Raw genomic sequence first — 22,001 nt, forward strand, 5'->3', positions numbered from 1 at the left:
TAATATGAAATTTGTTTGAGTGATGAATAAGAAATTAATTAAAGATTTGGTGCTAAATGGGGGGTTTGAACCCCTAAACACCCCTCCCCCCCCCCCCCCCCCCCCCCCGGCTACGCCCCTGACCATACCAATCTCTTGCCGAGCCTACCTCCCCTTGTTGCGTCGCGCCAGGGGTGGACCTGTACCCCATCAAGCCGGTGCCGGGATGCATCAGCATCCAGGAGGACATCACCACGGACAAGTGCCGCGTGCGGCTGCAGAGGGAGCTGCAGACGTGGAAGGCAGACGTCGTCCTCAACGACGGGGCCCCCAACGTGGGCAAGAACTGGCTGCACGACGCCTACCAGCAGTCCACCCTCGCGCTCGCCGCCCTCAAGCTGGCGACCAGCTTCCTCAGGCCCGGCGGCTGGTTCGTCACCAAGGTGTTCCGCTCCAAGGACTACCACGCCCTGACGTGGGTTTTCAAACAGCTGTTCAAGAAGGTACTGCTACGCTCTCTTCCTTTCTTTAATGTAGACAAAATTTTCTCTGGGTGGTAAAATAATTTTAAAAATTAAAAAAAAAAAAAAATTCAAGTTTATTTTGGGTTGGTTATTAATAGGTCAATAATGTGAAGTAAAAACTTAATTTTACATTAGTCAATTAAAAATAAATTGGCTTGGTCGTGTTATCCTTAGTACCTGTACTAACATCCACTTCTTCCCTGCATTTCTCTTGAATGCGATCCTTGAAAAGCTTTTATGTTGTACTCAGTCACTATAATTGTGTGATGATTCTTACAGTGTGTTAAAATTGTGCCGTTGTGATTGAAATCAGTCGGGAACTTACCACTTTGTCAGCGCTGTTAGTTTTCAATGAGAAACTTAAATTTCAACTTAATTATCTGAATTAAAATCTCAGCATTCTAAACCATGAATTTTACTTGTATAGTTGTTAAAATTTAAAAGTAAAGGCTATGAAAAATTCATTCCTTAATTATTACCATTGCTTTTTTATTATTATTTTTTAATTTTTAACTTGCAATGGTAGAGTATGTCATATTCTTTTGTTAAGAACCTGCATATTGTTGTAGAAGGAAAAAAAAAATATTGAATTTCTTTGGGGAATTGAAATTGATGTGTAATATGTAATTTTTTTTAATTAGAGATATTGTTATTGACTTACTATTATTTTGCTGAACAAAAATAAATCAGTCCCGTATAAATAATGTTCTGAATTTTTATTTTTTACCCTCAGGTGCATGCTACAAAGCCACAAGCATCTCGTTCAGAATCGGCCGAGATATTCGTTGTCTGCCAGTACTACCGAGCTCCTGACAAACTGGATTCCAGGTTCCTGGATCCCAAGTATGTTTTCGAGGAACTGAACGTGGAGTCAAAAAACAAGCTCAGCGTGTTTCACCCTGAGAAACAGAAAAAGGCCAAGGCGGAAGGTTACCCGGATAACATAACGTCGCTGCATCACTCGTTGCCGGCATCTGAGTTCCTGGCGAAGGAAAATGTTGTGGAAGCTTTGCAGGGTGCTTGGGAGGTACGTCACAATAACTTTTGACATGTGCTACTTTGTCAAAAATTTCATGTTTGGATTTTCTCTTTGTATGAATGTAAAAGGTACAGCAAAACCCCTTATTTGCACTTTTCATGGGGACAAAGTAAAAAAGTGTAAAAAGCGGGAAAGTGTAAATAAAGGGAAAAGTATAAAAAGGAGTACAGTTTACCTTATTTAGAATTTTTTTCCTTTTGTTTAATAGTACATACTACAATGCAGGTACAAACACACTAACAACAAATTTTACTTTAGTATTTAATCAATTATTAATTTACCACATTTGACAAAAATAAAAAAAGAATGAAAGCCAAAATGTTTTTCTGATTACTTCCTAAAAAATAAATTTTAAATTTTCTTCTGCTTGCTTTTTTAGCTGTTCAAGGAGATTATTTGCCTCTCCAAATTATAAATACAGTTGCAACCGGCAGGGTTTATAACAAATACGGGCTACATACACATTGCTCACAGTAAAAAATTTTTTAAGAAAAGGCCGCAAATTGATGAATATTTACCGTCAATAGCGCGCCAAACGCGGAGAAAGGTCATTGTACTCGGTCAGCTGCTGTAACGACGCGGCGGCGCATGCGCACTCTATGCTCCGCCCAGACTCATGACGCCATCAGCCGCCAACCAATAGATGCGAGCTTAGCGGAAAAAAATATAAGCTCCACCTCCCGTGTACCAATTTTATCCAGTTCTAATACCAGTTTATTGGTATACGCACCAGTTTTCTCGCTGCCGTGACATGTTCAAGTTTACGTTTATCATGATGTCTTGATACCAATAATTAATTATTTACGATCCCCAGAAATAAATGGTTAGTTTAAAACATATGGCGTCAACTGTACAATACTTCCCAAATTATAAAAGACGTATAAAACAGTTACCAAGAAACCGCTCATTTTATCTTGTGAAGTTTATGTCTCGTACCAGTATTTCGGCTAAGTTGTGACATAAATACAGTATCAGAACTTACAAGCAGCGATGTTTGTACATTCATGTTTACGTTTTTCCCTCGTGCATTTTAGATTGTCTCCTGCTATAATTACTCGTACTTTTACACGCCTAGGCTTAAATTATTACATGTTTAGAAATAAAAGCAACTTTTCATGTTATAAAATATGTATATTTTGCTATTTAAAATGTTCATTGCCTACTAGCTCCACGGTATTTTCTGGTTGTTTATGGTTGTTACGTGACGTAAATAGCGGGATTGATTCGATTTTTGAGACGTAATTCGCGGGAAAGTATTGTATTGGACTATATGAGAACCAAACGGGACCTGAAGAATATAGTGCAAATAACGGGAAAACGTAAATAACGGTAACGTAAATAAGGGGTTTCGCTGTATATACAAATTCAATGATAATTGTTTAATTTGCAAATTGGTTGTTTGATATTAGTGGGTCTCATAGCTTAGTTTTATTAAAATTATATTTAATTGTACGTATACAATTCATTCACATTGATGGAGAATTGGTACAGTCGTGAAACTGAGAGTTGGTTCTGTCGTTATGTTTGTTGAAATGGGCGTGATGTCGTGGAAACAGTAAATTAAAAAAAAAAATTATTAGCTATCTCAAACGTAATTTTTTTTTTAATAAAACAGATAAATAATATATTACTTGAGAAAAAATTTATGAAATGTAAATTTTGCAATTTAAGTATTAAAAGTAAGTTGTGAGGGTCCTCGGTGGCTAATGCATTGCCGCTCGTGGGGCAAGGGTCGTGGGTTCAATCCCAGCAGCCCGGCATGATGCACTGAGTCCACTGTAATCTTGGAGCTTAAGCTTCTGTGTGTAACCCTCCAATGTTATATACTTATACCCAATCAGTAGGGACTATATTACATGGCGAATCACGATAAAACCAAAATAACACAGAAAAGAATGTCAGAACGTTGCATAAAACTGAAATGCACCTAAATGCTAGTTGTATCATGGAATTAAGTAGCACTTAACTAAAATTTAATTCAAGTCGTAAATAATGCGTAAATCTTTTAATGTTTAAAATTCAAGGAATGTCGTTTTTTCCTGACAAAAAATTGTACCAGTGCTTTTATCAGTAAAATTGCTTTATTTTTAATTCTCGATGTGTGTGTGTTTTAGACCAATTTATTAAAAATTATTTTACCGTAAAAATTCAGCATATAAATTTTACTTTTTTTTTTGTAGTATTACAAAACATATTTATAAAAATAAAAGTAATAACACCAAAATCCTCTGATTTAAAAATGAAATTGGACTAAAAGTAAAACCATAAAATCTTGCTACCTATCAAACAAACTAATACATATACATATGTTAGCTTAGCTGTTACTGGGCAGTTGTCAAGTCTGCCCATACATCACATGGGCTTTAATGTTATTTCTTTTAAGGTATTCTGTATGTTTTGGGAGTGATAAAATAATTATATTTTGTGTATGGGAAGCTGTTGGAGAATGCATATCAAGTGTATGAATAAACTACAGGATGTTTAATTAATCCTATGAAATATGTCCTTTCTTTCAGATTGTCTTCGATGACAAGGATATAATAAATCATCCTCTCACGACTCCTGAACTCAAAGAGTGTTGCAAGGACATCAAAGTGCTGGGGAGAAAAGACTTGCGACTGCTGATGAACTGGTGGAAAGCAATGCGGCAGGAAAAAGAAAAAGTGAAGGATGAGAAGCAGGTCTTGTCTGATTCAAACGTAGACAATGAAGAAAAGGAAGAGAAAGTTGATGAAGATGATAAAGAATTGGATGATGTATCAAAACAAATAGAACAGTTGCAAGTAAGTACCTACGTGACAATTTGATTTTTCGTTACCTTTAAATCAGATTTTTAATGTACTTTGTTGCTATAAATTATTAATACACTATATCAACTTATTTATTGCTGTCATAGACACAGAGGGTGGTATTTTCTGTAAAAAAAATGTCTTCCAGTTGTAGCAACCTAGATTACCACCCTTCTCACTATTTAAATCAGTACTGAACATTAATTTGGTTTTTATTATTAGAATTAATACATTGAAAAGATTTTCTATCATTTTGTAAATAACATTTGTTTATTCTTTTGAGATTTATTCATGCAATTGCAACATGTTTTATGAACATACTTCCCATTAATTTGATGCTTTTTAATAATTCTGTTCGTTTACATTATTTTGAAAAAAAGGTGTGAAGATACTTTTACTTAATTTCTCTTACTCATTTAAGTTTTATGTGTGTTCATGTACTTTTCTTTTGTATTTTTTGCTGTGATCCTTGGTTTTGAAAGATGGCTGATGCAATAGTTTTGCCAGTTGCATAAGCATTAGCGAGAGACAGAAGTATTTTGGGCATGGGAAATATAAGGGTCAGTTTTCATAGCCAAAAAGTGTTTTGTCATTGTTCAAAATTTTAGGCTACTCAGTGATTGGTTGTTAATGGCATCACGAGTGTAATGTTTTTGTCCCATTGGAACAAAAAGCTGTGTTCGTTTGTCACCATGTTAGTCATCACTTGGGCAAATGTGAGCAAGTGTGGGTGGTGATTTGTTAAATTAATGTTTTAATGTAGCAAAGAAAATAATTTCACGTCTATGGTCCCGACCTTGCTGAGGGACATAATTTCAGGCAGTTTTGCAATTAGAAGTTTTCAACCACAGGCTGCATCGTAGGCCCAGTTGGAGCCTTTTTGGTAAATCTGTGGCCACACTGAGCAGAAAGTGGTCTCTCGGCCATTTGTACCGTGCGTCGCAAGCGACCATGGGACTTTCTTTAACGAACTGTAAGTTATATTGTGCCCAAGTAATGAACAAATGTTTGAGAAGTTTGTGTGAACATTATTTTTTTATGTAAATGTTACTGCGTTGTAGAATTGCAGCCATGAAAAATATAAATCTACAAACTTTATTTGTAAATTATTTTATTTTTACAAGACCATTTCAAAGTAAACAGACTTAACCCCAAAAAGTAATATTTTGGGGTACTTAAATTGTCCTCTGCACCCTACAAATATGTCTTCAAGTGTTTATATATATATATGACTAGCGTAAGTAAGGGTACTTGTAAGGGTAGTTGTACTGCATTTTGCATTCATTCAACATATTCGAAGTAGCAGTCATCAACTTCATTATGCATGTAAGCTTGCTGTGAAAGTCTGGTTTTGTTCATTATTTAAATTCTTGTTAGAATGCTGCCCATTTATATTGTACAGTAAAACCTTCTTAATATGTTATATTATTGTAGTGTTAAAAGATAAAATACATATATTAGAGAGAACTTATGAGAAAGTTTAAAGTATTTCTTGTTTGCTTTTTCTCCACTGATTTCTTAGTCTTAAATTTACATCTCACAAAACGTGTATTGTACTGACTAGTTTATTTTGTGATTTTTAAGGAGGAAGAAAGAAGGGATTTGAAACGTAAAAGAAAGCTAGTGAATAAGGAGCGAAAGAAGTTACAGGATCGTCTGAATCTGAAGATGGTGCTTCGTGGTGATGAAGGGCCTCAACTTGAAGGAGATGAAATGTTTAGCTTGAGTCAGGTTCCAACCATAAAGGTAATAAGAGTCGTAATGATCTACAAATTCCTTGTTGTCAGTGGTTTGATTCTGAAGTAACCTTTTGAGGTGCTCTACAATATTTTTTGGTACTCTACATATTTAAATAAGTACTGAATAAAATTAAAATGATTTAAGTGGGTTTTAAAATTATGCAAAACTAAAAACTTTTCAATTTTACCACGTTTTTATTAACTCGCTTTCTTGTCTGTCTGTTAGTCTGTTTGGTACCAATTTTTCAGTCAATTTTAAACTAACTTCCCGATGAGCTGGAGATAGCTCAGAACATAGCTCTGAACTGGATAAAAACAGACAGACAATCTATTTAATGTATATAAATAACAGCTCACTAAGAATTTATTTCACTTATTCATTGTCTTGGTCCTCCAACTTGGTTTATTACTTTAAGCTGTAATGATTTGAATTGACTTGAAATGTGCAAAGCTATTTTGATTGCAGATGGCAGACCCAATGAAGATCCTAGCCAATTAAATCTTCATGATGTGTAGCTTTTGATTGAATTGTATCCTATAGTATTGCGCCGACATTTTTCCAGCCTCTAATTAAGATGTTTAAAATTGACTGTGAAATTTCACACACACAAGACTAAAAAGCAGAAAATAACTATTTAAATAAAAAAATGAATATACCACATTTTTAAAATGGTCTAAAAAGTATAAAATAATTTCTCCTAGCACCATACTGATTTATAACACCTGAAAATTTGTGATTGTTATTTTTAAATAAGTATGGAAATACGGTAAGATTTAAAATTAAAAATGTAGGGCACATGCAATAGATGTAGTGATGTAGAACATTCAGAAACAGTACACATAACAGGAATCAATCATTCACATTGATGACACAAATTTGCTGTTCGTTTAAGGTCGCAGAACCCTGTGCATTTTATTTACATTAATTTCCAAGTTGGAGGTGTGAAACAGGAGCCGGGAGGCAAGTCCGTTCAGAGGCAGATCCAAAGACGGGTTTTTGGGGGCTGAAGTCTTCTGATTAAAACTGGATAAAATTGAGTTTTCTCAGAAAAACTTGGAACTTATCATATGCATTCACTGTTATGTTCTCTTTTAGTGTGGAATTTGAGTTGTGGCACAAAATTAAAATTATAATTGTAACTTATAGGATTTTAAATTATGTAATAATATTTCAAAAGAAGCTGTAGCCTGTGATGTGTTTTCACTTCCATGTACTGGTGATCTCCTCTGTTTCCGTGACAGGATTTGGACAAGGTGGTGGAGCAGACCCCGGATGAAGTAGCTGTGTCCGACCCAGAGTCCGACGACGAGGCTGCTCCAAAGAAAAAGTTTGTTCACTTCGAGATAGATGGCGACGATCACTTAGATAGTTCTGGCAAGTGAGTGTCTCCAACCTTCATGGGAGTGTCTGTATTTAACTTAAGCTGCGTACAAATGTTTCGGTCTAATTTAGTGATATGTTAGGAAATTTGATTTTTTTTTGTATTTTTTTTTGTTTTTACCAAAAAATAATGGCTTGGTTGGCATGGTTATAATTGGTAGGCAATATGATAATTTGCTTTTAGTTTGTGTACAACCTTTTAGTCGTACTCAAAGTTGTCAAGCAGACATCATTAGGACTTGACCTTTCCCAATTAGCAATTTTTCCATATTATCAAATGTCAATATAATTTTAACAGGTATACCACATAGGTACATAGTTTAACATTTAGTTTAACAGGTTGGAATATTTGTTATGATTCTTTAGTGATATTATATGGAAACATCGGACCATTTGTTATTCAAATGCAGTATTTATTTCAGATAATATTTAAGAAGGGCATGAACAATGTCTCTCAACACCAAAGGTAGCATGACATTGAGTCGTGCCAAACCTTTGAGCAGCTAGCACGTAATTAGTGATGTTTGTTTGTCCTTAAACATTAAGTTTGGTCATGATTCCCAGAACTCCATTACCTTGCTACTTAACAACCTTCGAGAACTACATCTTCTAACAGGTGACTCGAAATCTTTCTCCACCTTGTACTATCTACTCTGAAAAACACAGCAAAAAAAAAAAATTACTTTGCTGACTTTCCCTACAAAAAAATATTGACTAAGTGTTCTGTATTTAAGCTAAGTATTTTTGTGTGTACACATTAATTACAATTTGTTAATTAACAATGTTTGTATACTTATTGTTGTATTGTAGGTACTACAGATCAGATGAAAGTGATTTAGAGAGTTTGGAATATGAAGACTCTGACAGTGGTGCAGAAGGGCTTGGTAAGATTTTGCACAATTTTTTTTTATTGCTACCTATGTGTAATGTGATGTTTTTAACATTTCTTCCATCGTTTTATATTTGACTGGAATACAAATCAACATTGTACATTATTTGGTGTTTTTATTTATGAATACTTTGTACAAATTTAGCCTGAACCCCCATTCCAGAGGCCAGACTGGCAATCCTAATTAGTCTAATTCCTTTGTATTGGTTACAATCTATTTCTCACCCAGTATCCTTGATATGTGTGGGTTTCCTTCTTTGAGGTCTGTTAGGTCAACAAGACTTAAGCCCTAATAATAACTTCATTTTTCTCCTAATTACTATTTACGGTTTGATATTTAGGCCAATTTAGTTTTTAAAAACAAAGAGATTTTTTATTTTTTATGAACTTTGTTTATTCATAAAGATAGTATGATTTTCAACACTTACTTCAGTGATACTTACTTTTACAATATAATAATTTGTAGTAAGCATGTCTAACTATGGGAACAATAAAAATATCTCAGCAAGTATTTGTGTGTTTGAAAAATGTACCAATGGCAAAATGTAAAAATTAGTTACTAATAACAGTTGCAATATAATTTTCTCTGACCTATTTAGTACATATTTTGGTATTTATTTCATGCTAAATAATTTACATTCATTGAATTCGAGATATTATTAGGTTAGGGTTTTGTAATTTGAGTTGAGTTTTGATTACATATGCTGATTATTTCATGATTTATTTTTCTTTTCATTTTGGTTCTTTTTGGTGTATTAACATACTTTTCACCGTATAATCTTGTCTCTGCTAATTGCCTATTTTCGTTGAAGTTCTGTTCTTTCCCCTGTCACACAAAATGGTAAACAATGGTGCAGTGAAAGGTCTATGTTTGGGCATATTCGGTAACCCAGCGCCAATCAAGCCACTAGTGTTCAGATGTTTTCAGGTGGTTTCCGGATGATAACCTTAGCTGCCGGGGTGCATTACTGCGCTGCCTGCCTGTTTAGTTCACTGAAAGTTTATCCTTACTGTTCATTTTCATTTCAGTATAGAGTTCCTGTTTTCTAGTGGGTTACATTTGATGTTTGGTATTCCCATTGAAACTGTATTGGCATTCGATAATACTCCAGCATGGCTGTAGTCCCGGATATACTGGATTAAAAGACCTTTCACTGTACATCAGTATATTTATTGTTTTTGTACGTGAAAAAAGAAACCATTATCTACAGACTTTGCTGTTAACAGTAATATGTATATAAAAAAATAAATCTGAATCTTATTGAGCTGATTAGACATTAAGATTTAACAGTAAAAATTTAATCAAAAATTCTTTTATTCAAAATAAAATATGTATATGTAAGCTAACGATTTGTTGTGACACTGCAGTATGATGAACGCTGTGCTATCTCTACATTTCAATTTTAACTAAGGGTAATAATGCCAAGATTCTAACATTTTTTAAGTGGTCATTATTTCTTTTTATGACTATAAATTATAACATAAGTATTAAAGCATATTGTACTATTATAAAGTTTTATTTTTTAATACCTATGCGCTGTGTAAATTTTGCTATGTTCACGAAAGCAACATATACGGATGAATCACATGGGTCCACCGTCTTTTCGAGATTTCTGAGACTTTCTCAGATGGCAGCACGTGGTTACACATTTCCATTCATTCTTCCATTCACAAAATAACTCGTATGAAATACTGTGTACCGTGTGAAATGATGTTACACATCAAAAAGGGATTTTGGTTTTTGAATAATCACTTGCATCCTAAATTTTTTAAGAGTTTTATTTAGTTAGTTGTTTTCATGTCCTCGTTTACTGTGACCTTTTTTAGTTGTATACTGCACAGTTATGTGTCTAATTTTGTTTTGAAAAAATAAATTAACTTCCTATCTTTCTGCATTTTTATTTTATGGTGTTAGTTTCTTTGGTGTATTTGTTCATTGGTATGTGGTACCCAGTTATTGAGTAGCATTTTCTCTTATTGGGAATTGTTGTAGGTTTGAGTGATGAGGATGACAGTGAAGTGGAATCCAAGTCTAAAAAGAAGCATCGTGGAGAAACAAACACCACAGCAAATGAAGATCATCCTTTGATAACAGATTTAGATCAGCGTAGCAAGAAAGAAAAGAAATCCCACAAAGCTGAGCTGTGGTTTGAAAAGGTTTGCTTGCTTATCTGTTTTTGGGGGTGATTCCATGTCAAATCAACCAGTGATCTGACTTTGATGTCTCAGATTGCCATGATTTTTGGTTCTTTCATTGTTCATATAAAGTACAGTAATAATATGTATTACCCACATTTTTTGAAAGAACTTTTTTATTATTATTTTTAATGAGAAGCTATTTTTGGTCAACATTGGTTCACAAAAATGGCTTATTTCCCATTTTTTTTTAATTAAAACTTAAAACATGCTGTAAAGCTGATTTCTAGAAAGTGATGTCACAGCACCATCATGTTGAATCAAAGTTTAGGTATAAATTTGAAATTAAAATTTAGTTTTTTTAATAATTACTTATTGTAAGCATAAAAAAATTAAAATAAGTTGTAGAGTTGACAAATCGTTAAAAAAAATTGATACAGGCCCAGTTACACACAGTGTTTAACAGTCTGTGTAAAACTCTATAATCAGCTGGCTTTAGAACGTTATCATACCTAGTATTTCTTCATGTTTAGTATCTGACTGATACTGTATATAATGTAATATAATCTATATAAATTCATATACTTTCAGTCCTTTGTTATTATTTTAAACCAACATTCAATTTTTATTTACAGGATGTTTTCAAAAATTTGGAGGATGAAAAAGATGAAGATTTTGAACTGGACAAAATGGTTGAAGATTGTAAAAGAAAAGGTGTTGAACTTCTGGAAGAGACAACAAGAAAACATGAAGAAAAAGGCAGAGGAAAAGAAAACATTTCCAACAAAAGGAAAGCCAAATCCAGTGACTATGAAAGTGATTCTGATACAGACGAGGATAGTGATTATGATGTAGAGGAACATTTGGGCCAGCATTCCACAGAAGAGAATAATAAAAAGAAAAAAGAAAAAGTTGGTGGCAAAGAAGGATTTGAGGTTGTCCCAAAAAATGAAGGTAAGTGGCTTTTTTTCATCCCTAGAGGATTTAACTGTTAATTGCTTTTGATTTCCCACCAGGCAAGATTACAATAAGAATGCTTGTGTAAATTAAGTAAAACCACCTGGTGACCACTATTTTATTAAATCCTTGAAAAGAAATTGTCCTTGAATTTTATCTGTCCTTGGAAAATCGGGAAATGTGCTTGAATTTTTTGGTTTAATAAAGTTATTTTGTCCCATAGCGTGATTAAATATTATATTCAATCAATGTTTTATTTTGAGCTGTGTGTCTGTGATAAGCAATAACAGAGATATTGATACATGTGTGATGTGCATTTCTTTATTTCAGTATTGGTACATGTATGTGTCCACACATTGCTGTGTTCAAAACAGTGTTAAGGTTAAAGGTTTCTTTTAAAACTTTTAGTGGATGTTAGTATTTTGATATATGTTCATGCTTTAAATTATTTTCATTGTTTTTCTTTTATGTACTGAACCTCAAAAACACAACTTTGATCCTTGCAATGTCCTTGATATTTATAAATAATATTTTTGTGGCCACCTTTTCTTAAAATCCCACTTGAATAAATTTCATAAATATATGTACAAAATTTAGAACTTATCTATTAATACATAAAATTTTACCATTTTAGTTAGTTTTACATTTTAAAAAACAAAATTTTTGTGCTTTGAGAAACTTTATAACAGAATTTTGCTGTATCCATATTCAAATAACTTGGAATTTTAAATGTCATAATTATTTAAAGATTAAGGAGAAATTATTTATGATAATTTTTTTTTCCTTGTTTGGAAAATTCTTTATATTCTCCATTCTCCACACACACCTGTAATGTATTTTTTTTTATACTTTAAACATAATATATAATTAATTTTATTAACATAAGTAGGGGTTTGTTTTCATTTAAAAATAAAGATATAGTAAAGGACTCTCATATGGTATTTAAAGATTATTTAAATTAGTGATGATAATTACAGCTTGTTGTAGGAATTTTTACGGTACCAAGACATTTACCAGGATATTCAGGAGATTCAAGAATATTAGTAGACAGAATCTAAGAATTTCGTAATGCCATTGAAATAATTTCATGGATGTACTATTTATGTATTTATGGAAAAACCATAGTCTTAAAAAGTTCTTTACATCTTTCCTCTGTGGTCAGCAATTTAAAAAATGTTTCTCGAGTTTAAATTTGTCATTGAAAATACATATCTAAGGTCTCTTCCAGTGCTAAACAAAGGGTACTTGAATAAATTATGGAGAAGAAATCCAGCAGTAGTGTTTCACGTTACGTGGTTGTGCACAGAGGTTTAGGAGATGAAACCTAACAATTACAGTAATCTCTGACTTGGAGCTCGAAAATTTGAATCATGACAGCAGTTTCAATCAAACCTGCATTCCTAATTGTATGGGTACACACAAGGAAGTACTACATGTAAATTTTTTTCAGTAGTACTTGAATAGCTTATTTTTGGAAGGGGAGGTCATGTGGTAGCTAAAGACTTTATGGATACTTAACACATAGGAACAAGATTATATGGTGAATTACAATAAAACCAAAATAACATGGCAAATCATGTCAATACAACAATATAACACACCATGTAACACCAAAAGTAACTAAAAACTTGAAATAAATCAGCATTTTAACAAAACTTAAATTGCGCGTGCATCTTTTATTTGTAACGCTTTTTACATTAATGATGTTGGCACAATTTAAATTTTTTTAAGTAGGAGTTCTTTTAGAAGTAGGTTTATTAGTTATTACTAATGATTCTATTGTAATTGCGTAAGTGCAACATGTGTCAGTCAAAATGAGATCTAATTTCATGTTTGTAGAATAATTCACTATTTATATGAATAAAGATAATATACAAAAATAAAAACATTTACTTCCAAATCACCTGTTTTAAAAATTAATTTGACCTAAAAATCAAACCATGAGATCTTATCCCTAATATATGTATTGGGGGGATGGTAGTGATGGTTAGAGAAGCATGAGAGCTCAGTGCTCAAGTGCCTCCTACCAGAGAGATCCTGGTACGATTCCCAATGCAGATGGGTTTTCTCAGAATGCTTCCATTTTCCCTGCCCATTCATTCTCATCTCATCACCTCTCATCACCCCAGTTTTGATAGGATCTTGAACCCTATTTTTTTTTTCTTCTAATTTATTCAGGGAAGAAAGTTCGTAAACGCAAGTTGGATGAAGAAGGCATGGCCTTGGGAGCACTCATAGTCAGTTCTAAGAAAGTGAAGCGCGACCTCATCGACGGAGCTTGGAATCGATACACATTCAATGATGATCATCTGCCTGATTGGTTCGTGGAGGATGAGAAACAGCACATGAAGAAAGAAGCACCTGTCCCCAAAGTGAGTTGAGTGGGTGAATAGGTATTCTGCAATTATCGACAAAACTTTCATGTCAATAATTTTTTTTATTATTATTTTACATGATTTGCATGGAATTGTACATAAACGAATAACTTGTAACCACATAGATTTTACGGATGTTACAGCTGTCAGTTTTTGCATGCCCTCAATATGACAAGGGTGCTACTTTATATGTTTTATTAAATATTTATCTAATTATAAAATATATTAGAATAATTGTTACAAACTCACTGGGGGATATAAATGAACCAATTTGACCCAGTTATTTTTTTTTTTTTAAGGAACTCACAGTTTTTGATTTCTCTTGCATAGATAAATGGCTCTGTATTTATGAGTATGCAACTCAGTAGAAATGTGTTGCAGTCATTTTCTCTTAAGAAAAAATCTGTTTGTAAAGTTCTCACTGTGATTCAGAATTCCTGGAGAAGTCATTAGATTTAGGACTTAAGGCTCCTGCCTACCCAGGCACATACCCAGTGCGCAGAGCTTTGAAAACTAGTCAAGATATCCAAGTGGGATCTGTTATGAAAAGCATTTAAGAATTTGCTGAGGGCCGATAAGTAGTTTTTTTCTGGGTTAAGTTTTTAAATTGTATTTTTTAGAACAGTTAAAATGGCTAAAAGATATGTTTTCAGAGTAATTTTTTGGCATAAAACAACCAGTACATTTTCTTGAAAGCACTTAAAGGACTTGCATTCCACCTTTATGTTCATTTCTCCATCATATAATGTTAATGTCACCATTCAAATATTATGGTTGTCCTATGCACGATGAGAAGACTGCACACCAGTTCAGAGCCTTGCACTTAAAGGACTTACCGCGCTAGAAGCACCAGCGAACGTCACACTTATCATCATGCCTCACTAACAGATACACCTCTGTCTAGGCAGCCCCTTAAAAGTGTGCTACACTATGATTGTAGTAGCAAAAATTTGGCACAAAAAATAAATTTAATAGTAGTTAAAATATTGTAAAAACTTATGTAATAGTAGAAATAGACAAATATACTACTAATACACAGATCATACTATGTAATCCTTACTGGTGATAGTTTACTGAAAATCAGTAGTCTCTTAAAAATAATTTTTTCCTCCAGAATACATTTTTATGTATGCATCTTACCGACTATTATTGTCAAAGATAATGTACTTTGTAGCAGAATAATTATACTGGTATAATAAAAAATGGTTTATTTTGTATGATTTGATTAACGATGTATGTCATTGTCATAATATTTTCAGGAATTGGTAGATGATTACAAGCAGAAGTTGGAAGAGTTGAATGTGCGGCCAATCAAGAAGGTGATAGAGGCCAAAGCTCGTAAGAAGAAGAGGGCTGTGAAGAGATTAGAGAGAGCTAAGAAGAAAGTTGAAGCCCTCATGGATAATGTTGATGTTTCAGATAAAGAGAAGGCTAGGCAAATCAAGCAGTAAGTATCATTGTGGTGGTAACAGAGCATTGGTACAGAGTTAAAAAAAAGTTAGCAAAATTTTCATTTGTGTTCTTTACAGTTAAAATTTGGTTACAAGGTAAACAATTTTTTTTTGTAGTTGCTTGGAGATGGTTCCAGTATAATTTAGTACATATATCTCCGTTTGAATATATAGTTCTCTGCAGGGGGCTGTCACTAGACAGGGGCTATGAAGCTGTTATTGAAGACTGCGATTCTGTTTATACCAACATCAGTGGTGTTAGATGGGTATTTATGTAAATACGTAAATATCACAGTTTTAAGAGTCAAAGGAGGTTATCATGAAACAAATAGGTTAATCTGAAATCAGTTCAAGACAAAACTAATTTCCTTTGGTAGTGTAAGAAATAATTTGTGACCAGTATCAGTATTAGTTTAACCTGGGAGTTAAATTCTGTTTATTTTTATGCTTCCTGGCTCTCTGTGTATTACAGCAATCAAAAAGTATACAGTCAAACCTCTATCGATCTTTTTTCAGGGGACCAACAAAAAAATTCAGTAGATGCGGACATTCAATAGATGTGGACTTCACTCTTAGATTTTGAAAAAAATATTTCAACCTCAAAATTAGTGTCAGAAATATATCAGTTACTTGTCATTAAAGTTTAATCAGTTGAAAAAAAAATAAAAATGGAAGCATTTTACTTAATTCAATTTACACTTGCAAAAAAAAAACATACGCACAATAAACCTACATGGAAATTAAAGTCATTTTCAATATCCTGGAGTCTGAAATATGTTTACTCATGTCATCAAATTTAGAGCTGTACTGAAGAAGCCGATTTTGCTAATATTTAGTTGAATCGGCATTTCTGCCGACTTCCGATACACTTGTTAATTTTCTGCCGATATTACTGAAAAAACGAGAGAGACTGCCATAACCTAAAAATCCACGAGTACCCTTTTCACTTTTCGTAGTAGTACTGCATTCTTTCAGATCATATTATTTCTTCGCAACATGTGCCAACCGTACATATAAAAATTTAACATGCTTTTTTTTCTTCAATAATGTTCTTTAATTTTAATATGTCATAAATAAAAAAATTTCCATCACGGTAAATATACATCTCGGTTGTTACGGTAACTATAGTGCAAATGTGGCAGCTGTCGTGCTTCTGTAGTATTATGGTATCTACAAAGAATCTTTAGTTATTTTTATGGTAATTATCATAAGATAACAATTGGGTTTGTACTTTAGTTATGGTACATCATCCATATTTCTTCGTAAGTTGTTGTTCATTTGTCTTTTCTTCATGTTTAAGTGCTCCATTACTTGGCTGCAGATTGAAGGTGACTTTTACTTACTTCTGTATATGTACAATCGTTACTGTTTTTATGACGGTTTCTGTCTAAGAAATGGTTATTTCTGCAAAATCTTTATGGTTAAGCGATCATCTATTATAATTTATAGTGACGGGACCACATATTTTGTACGATCAATGCGGACAAAACGATAATTCGAACATCGGTACAAGTGGACTTTTTTAACCTTAGTTGTATGGCAATTTTGCCGGGACCGTAGAAAGTATACGATAAACACGGACAATTGATACATGCGAGTTCGATAGATAGAGGTTTGACTGTAGTAGGTATTAGAAAATATTTAAGATTCCTTTATTATTTTGCTAGCCTTTATGTAAGATTGATTGATAAGTACATTTCTGAAGTGTAGGTTTATAGTTGTTGAAAATTCTCATTAAGTAAATTATGATTAGTAACTAAAATATCGCATAGCACAGCATCATAATATCACCATTTTTAACCACCAAATTTAAAAATAATAAAAAAGTGTTGAAATTTTGAGTATTTCCAACTTTTATGCCTTATGGTGCATATACTTCTATTTAAAAAAATATTAATTAGTTTTAATGTTAAAGAGTTCCAGCATGAGTAATTTAATAATATTTTGATTACCATTAAGCTTTTGGGAAATCATCTACAAGTTTTTAATATGATTTCATATACTGCATTTTTATGTGTAGAGAAAATGAGTTAAACTGTGGGTATTGATTGGTATGCGCTGTTGCTTATTGCTTGGCCACAGAAGTATGGTGCTGTAGCTCAGCATCTGAGGAACCAATTTTTAGAAATTAAGTGACTGGCTGATAGTCAGTGTGAATCTCGTGTTAGCTCTGTAGACATTTACTTCTGCCATCAGTGATGTTTCAGTAAAATTCTAATTGTTAATCTGCAGGTTGTACAAGAAGGCAAAGAGCACACCGAAGAAGGAAGTGACGTACGTAGTCTCCAAGAAGCACACGACCGGCAAACGAATCCGCAGACCAGCCGGGGTAAAGGGTCACTTCAAAGCTGTGGATCCGAGGATGAAGAAAGACAACCGACTTGCAAAGATAGATTTGAAGAAAGGAAAGAAAGGGAAGAAAGTGCAGAAAGGTCATAAAAATAAAACAGGGGGGAAAAGGACCAAAAAGTAGTGTGTGGTGCTCGGAAAATGTTTGTAAATATTTTGCAATTTTTGTGAAATAAACGTGATTTGTTACAAAATGTTATTTTTTTCCTAGTTAGAGAGGCTTAAAAAGAACTCTAAAATATTTAATATTGTGTCTTATGATGACTAGATAATTTCCTATCACTACATTAGCTAGGGTCTTTGTTTATTCAAGACATATTTTCCTATACATATTTTTATACACGTGGCAGTAAATCAAGTCATCTGTAATCTAGTGTATTTCTCTGCCCTTTCACACATTTATATTTTTCATATTTAACCTAATATATTAATCTTTATAATTGCTGACTGGAGAATCCAGAAGCTTGTAAAGAAGAGACTCATATTCCCAAGCTAAATATTTTGCCCAGAAAACATATTTTTATCCTTGATAAGTTGTGATCAGAAGGAAGGATGGGAGGTGCATGAGCCACTCTGCACTGAATATGCCCTGTGTTGGACATTACTATCTTCAAAAGTTTTATTAGAACAACAATACCAATGACATTGATCCAAAATTCCTGCAATCAAGTTGCATTCAGTGGTAGTAATGGAATGGTGCCTGAGTGCACTAGAGCACTGCTCTTGTACTGCTAGAAGCACACACATCAATTTGACCTTCTGTAATCAGCAAAAACTATTGTAAATGGTTAAGGGCAGATTTCTTAGCAGACAATGTAAGGTGCTCTGCTAACTAACACAATAACATCAAACTACCTATTTCCATGTATACTTCAAATCTAACGTAAAATTTGAATCATGCTACTTGTGTAGCTTAGAAAAAAATGTAGTTTTGATTTAATTTGAAAGATATTCTTACAAGTGGGAAAACAGGCTCGTAAAGGATAGCCTAATTAATTGAATACAGTTTTATTTATTACTAATATTTACACAATTAAAGTACATTCAAATTTCTGATCGCAAATTAATTACTCCTTTGTTCAGTTCACAGTTCGTTCTTGCCACTGGAGCTCTGCTCCACAGTGGCTCTCCCTACCTCTCGTTTCTTAATTCGCACCCATGTCCTGACACACTGTCCCGCACCACTCACTCATTTGCGCAGCGACACAGTCCCCGACACACCAGTCTCCGTACACTAAGCCTGTCGCTTGTTCGTCCAATTATCGCTCATCATGGGGTCACTCACACTCTTCACTTCACTTCACTTCACTTCACTTCACTGGCTCGGAGGCTGGCGTCGCCGATTTTATACCTCTCAGCCTCTTCTGGAAGGATCACGCACCCCTTTGACGTGTGGCGTCATCGGGGTCGACCCGACGCCCGAAGCTCCCAGAACAATGCCATTCTAGTTATGTCACTCCACGCGGCGGTTTCGGGAGCCCGCAGAACACTCCATATGGGCTCAGTGTAGATGACAAGGCACCGCGGAAGGAGGTAGCGAGGCCAGACCGCTAATCCGCGAAGGTATGCTCTGTCAATAAACCCCCCCCCCCCCCTTCCCCGATCGTTGGAAGATCTACTGGCCCACCTCGCAGCCGTACTCCCAGTACGTTCGTTACAATTATAAATTTATAAGCATGGTATTAAACAGTTATGATTTGATACTTTTGAGGTCAAACTAGTTTAGTGTGACGACCTAGACATTTTTGACAGAGTGTTGTGCGCGCGCCTGAAGAGGACAGAGAATTTGATAATGCTTCCACACAGTTTTATGTGCGACTACACCACTGCACTAACAAAAAAGTATCAAAGTAGGAACCAAATTTTAGTACCTACACACCCCATCTCGATTGTTAATATACGGACAGTAGTCTGATGGATTTGGAACACGTGGAGCTGTTAATAACTGTGTTTTATAATATTCTGCATTTGAATCATTCTGTTACTGGTACTGGAGTCTGATAATCGCGACGCGCTACCAAATAAACACAGGCACCTATTACAGAAATGTTCTGTTAGTCAGTTCTCCGTTAATTTTTCTCAGTGCATCCGACAGCTGGAGCATATTGTTTGATTTTCCCAGATGTGAACTTCGGCATTGAAGGAATGGTCAAAACGAAAATCGAGCTCAGGCTTTCCTTTAGTCAGATATAACGTAGTTTAACACCCGATATAATTCAGCGTGTACTACGCCGCATTCTCTGTTTTTCTCAAGTGTGTTGAGATCTATACAAGAAGAGCTGATTTTTTTTTTCACAGGTGCATCTTAATTGGTTTTAGAAGCTCGAAAGTTGTTAGTAGTCAATCAGATCCACTTCAATCGAATTCCTTTGTTACTGCGTATTCCTTCCTTATCTCTTTTACTTATTTACGAGCAAATACCTGTTCCAAGGATAGCCTCGTGGTACAGATAAGACCTCGCTTCCAGGAAGGAATGCGGAAAACGTTTTAATGGGAACAGATCTGGCTGGCTTGTTTTAGTTAGAGTTTTGTTTACCGCAAAATGACAATGGGAGCGCTAATGACAGATACAAGTGTTTGTGCTTTAAAAAAAAAAACTAGTTCATTAGTATTTACTTTATGAGTGCTGCAGTGTGAGGCAGCAGCGTGGAAAAACTTTTTTTTTTTTTTGTGAGTTTCTCTGCCTTTGTACAGCAAGCCAGGTGAAAGACTAGTTCTACAATGACACAAAAACGTACCTACACGGATGACGTATGCGGACACGTAAATTTCTGAAAAGCGTATCTACAACGGCCCGTTTGCGGATACGTACGTGTACGGATCAGCTGTGAAACTCCCATTTCTTCAGTTAAACGTGATTCCGTGTCACCAACAGAAGCCGAGTACTTTTTTTGCCGCGGTGCTAGCCATTTTTTTGCTTTAAATTATAAATACGTTAAATATTATTTAAAGTATGAGAAAATTTTTGTCTACGTTCTGGACTCTCAAATGCATTTTGATTACTTTACTATTTCGTAACCATGATATTCGAGGTATTTTCATAGCATCGATAGCTATCCTTGCCCTTCAAACTAGAAATAGCGCATTTTTTACTACAGTACTACGTTAACAAATAACCTGTACTTTAACATGAGCGGGTAACTTTGTCTTGATTGTGATGGTCACGAATTTTCTAAATCAGGCTCATTGGTTGCCATGCGCTGCGGAATCGGCAGACGGACATTAAAAAAATTAATATTTTGCTCTTCCGTTTTCCGTGGCCGCGTCATTGTGAAACGAGCATTAGGTACGCAAGGAAAGCAACGACGCAACAACGAAACACGCAACCAAACGCAAGAAAATCAAGGTTTTTTTTGAAGAATGTAAGTCGCAAGACGTCACCAACCGTACAACTCAGAATTGCAAACTTTCTTCCCCAGGGTTTATTTCATAATTAATTCCATAATTCCACCCCCACCCCCTGTAAGTTGGCCAAATATTTGCAAAATATCTTTGAAGGCAGTATGTTATTTTGGGTGATGCTAGGTTGGCTGTTGCGACACCTACAATTTCAACTGTGTGAGAAGCCACGTCTCTTAATAATATAAGGATAATACTGTAGGCTCATACACAGGGACTAGAGAAATTCACGGGGTCAATGACCTCCAGGATAGACTCCACAGTCCTCTGCACACACACGCAAATACCGTACAATCATTGGCTGCTTACATGTGAGAACCTATCAGCTGGATAATCTGTGATTCTTCAATCTTTTGGTTGAAGGTTTCTGATTGGTCCAGAGACCTCCATTAGAGTGTGATCTAATCGCAGAAGCAGCACAAAGTTATGTGTTTGGATTGTAGCTTATCGCGAAATGAATCCGTGAATTATTCCAGTCTCCACTAATACATTAGTGTGTTGGTGTTAAAATATTAATTTTTTGACGTGACAAAGTCTAATAAATCGATGAACGCCGGCTGCGCGCACGAAAAAGTGTCCCGTTACGCATCCTGTCCCGTTACGCTGTGTCCCGCTACGCTCATTGTACGCTTGCGCCGCATCTATCTATCTTCCACTCGAGTTAAACAGCCATCGATGACTTTTTCGAGGCACATTAAACTTGAAACACTCCCATTCGTTTCCTACTTTTCCTATCATCGTCCTATCCTTAACAGAATAACACAGATTGGAAGAAGATAAATAGCAAACATGTATAAAAATTATAGTTAAAATAATCTCATCGTTAAAATAATAAACATATTTGAATTAATGAGTGCAAATAAAAGTAAATTTATCAATTAAATTGTATATTTCATTTCACTCATTCTTTGTATCCATTCGAAATAGTGATAATTCAATAAAAATTATTCAATTTTATTCATAAAATTATGCAATCATTTCATCAATGTTTTGT

The 22,001-nt window shown here is 34.5% G+C and overlaps 1 protein-coding gene across 2 annotated transcripts in view; it reads left to right on the forward strand.

Moving 5' to 3' along the window:
* Positions 1-17,802, forward strand: part of LOC134532980 (pre-rRNA 2'-O-ribose RNA methyltransferase FTSJ3) — a 27,271-nt gene extending 9,469 nt beyond the window's left edge. For both annotated transcript variants that reach the window (XM_063370077.1, XM_063370078.1), the window contains exons 3-13: positions 172-482; positions 1,237-1,530; positions 4,059-4,325; positions 5,916-6,077; positions 7,313-7,449; positions 8,262-8,335; positions 10,334-10,497; positions 11,112-11,430; positions 13,612-13,805; positions 15,068-15,255; positions 17,492-17,802. In XM_063370077.1, the coding sequence (XP_063226147.1) occupies positions 172-482; positions 1,237-1,530; positions 4,059-4,325; positions 5,916-6,077; positions 7,313-7,449; positions 8,262-8,335; positions 10,334-10,497; positions 11,112-11,430; positions 13,612-13,805; positions 15,068-15,255; positions 17,492-17,732 (2,351 nt within the window). In that variant the 3' untranslated portion in view covers positions 17,733-17,802. The remainder of the gene's footprint in view (positions 1-171; positions 483-1,236; positions 1,531-4,058; positions 4,326-5,915; positions 6,078-7,312; positions 7,450-8,261; positions 8,336-10,333; positions 10,498-11,111; positions 11,431-13,611; positions 13,806-15,067; positions 15,256-17,491) is intronic.
* Positions 17,803-22,001: the final 4,199 nt, after the last annotated feature.

The sequence above is a fragment of the Bacillus rossius genome, chromosome 6 (assembly GCF_032445375.1).
Source record: "Bacillus rossius redtenbacheri isolate Brsri chromosome 6, Brsri_v3, whole genome shotgun sequence".
In the NCBI taxonomy this organism is placed as follows: Eukaryota; Metazoa; Arthropoda; class Insecta; order Phasmatodea; family Bacillidae; genus Bacillus; species Bacillus rossius.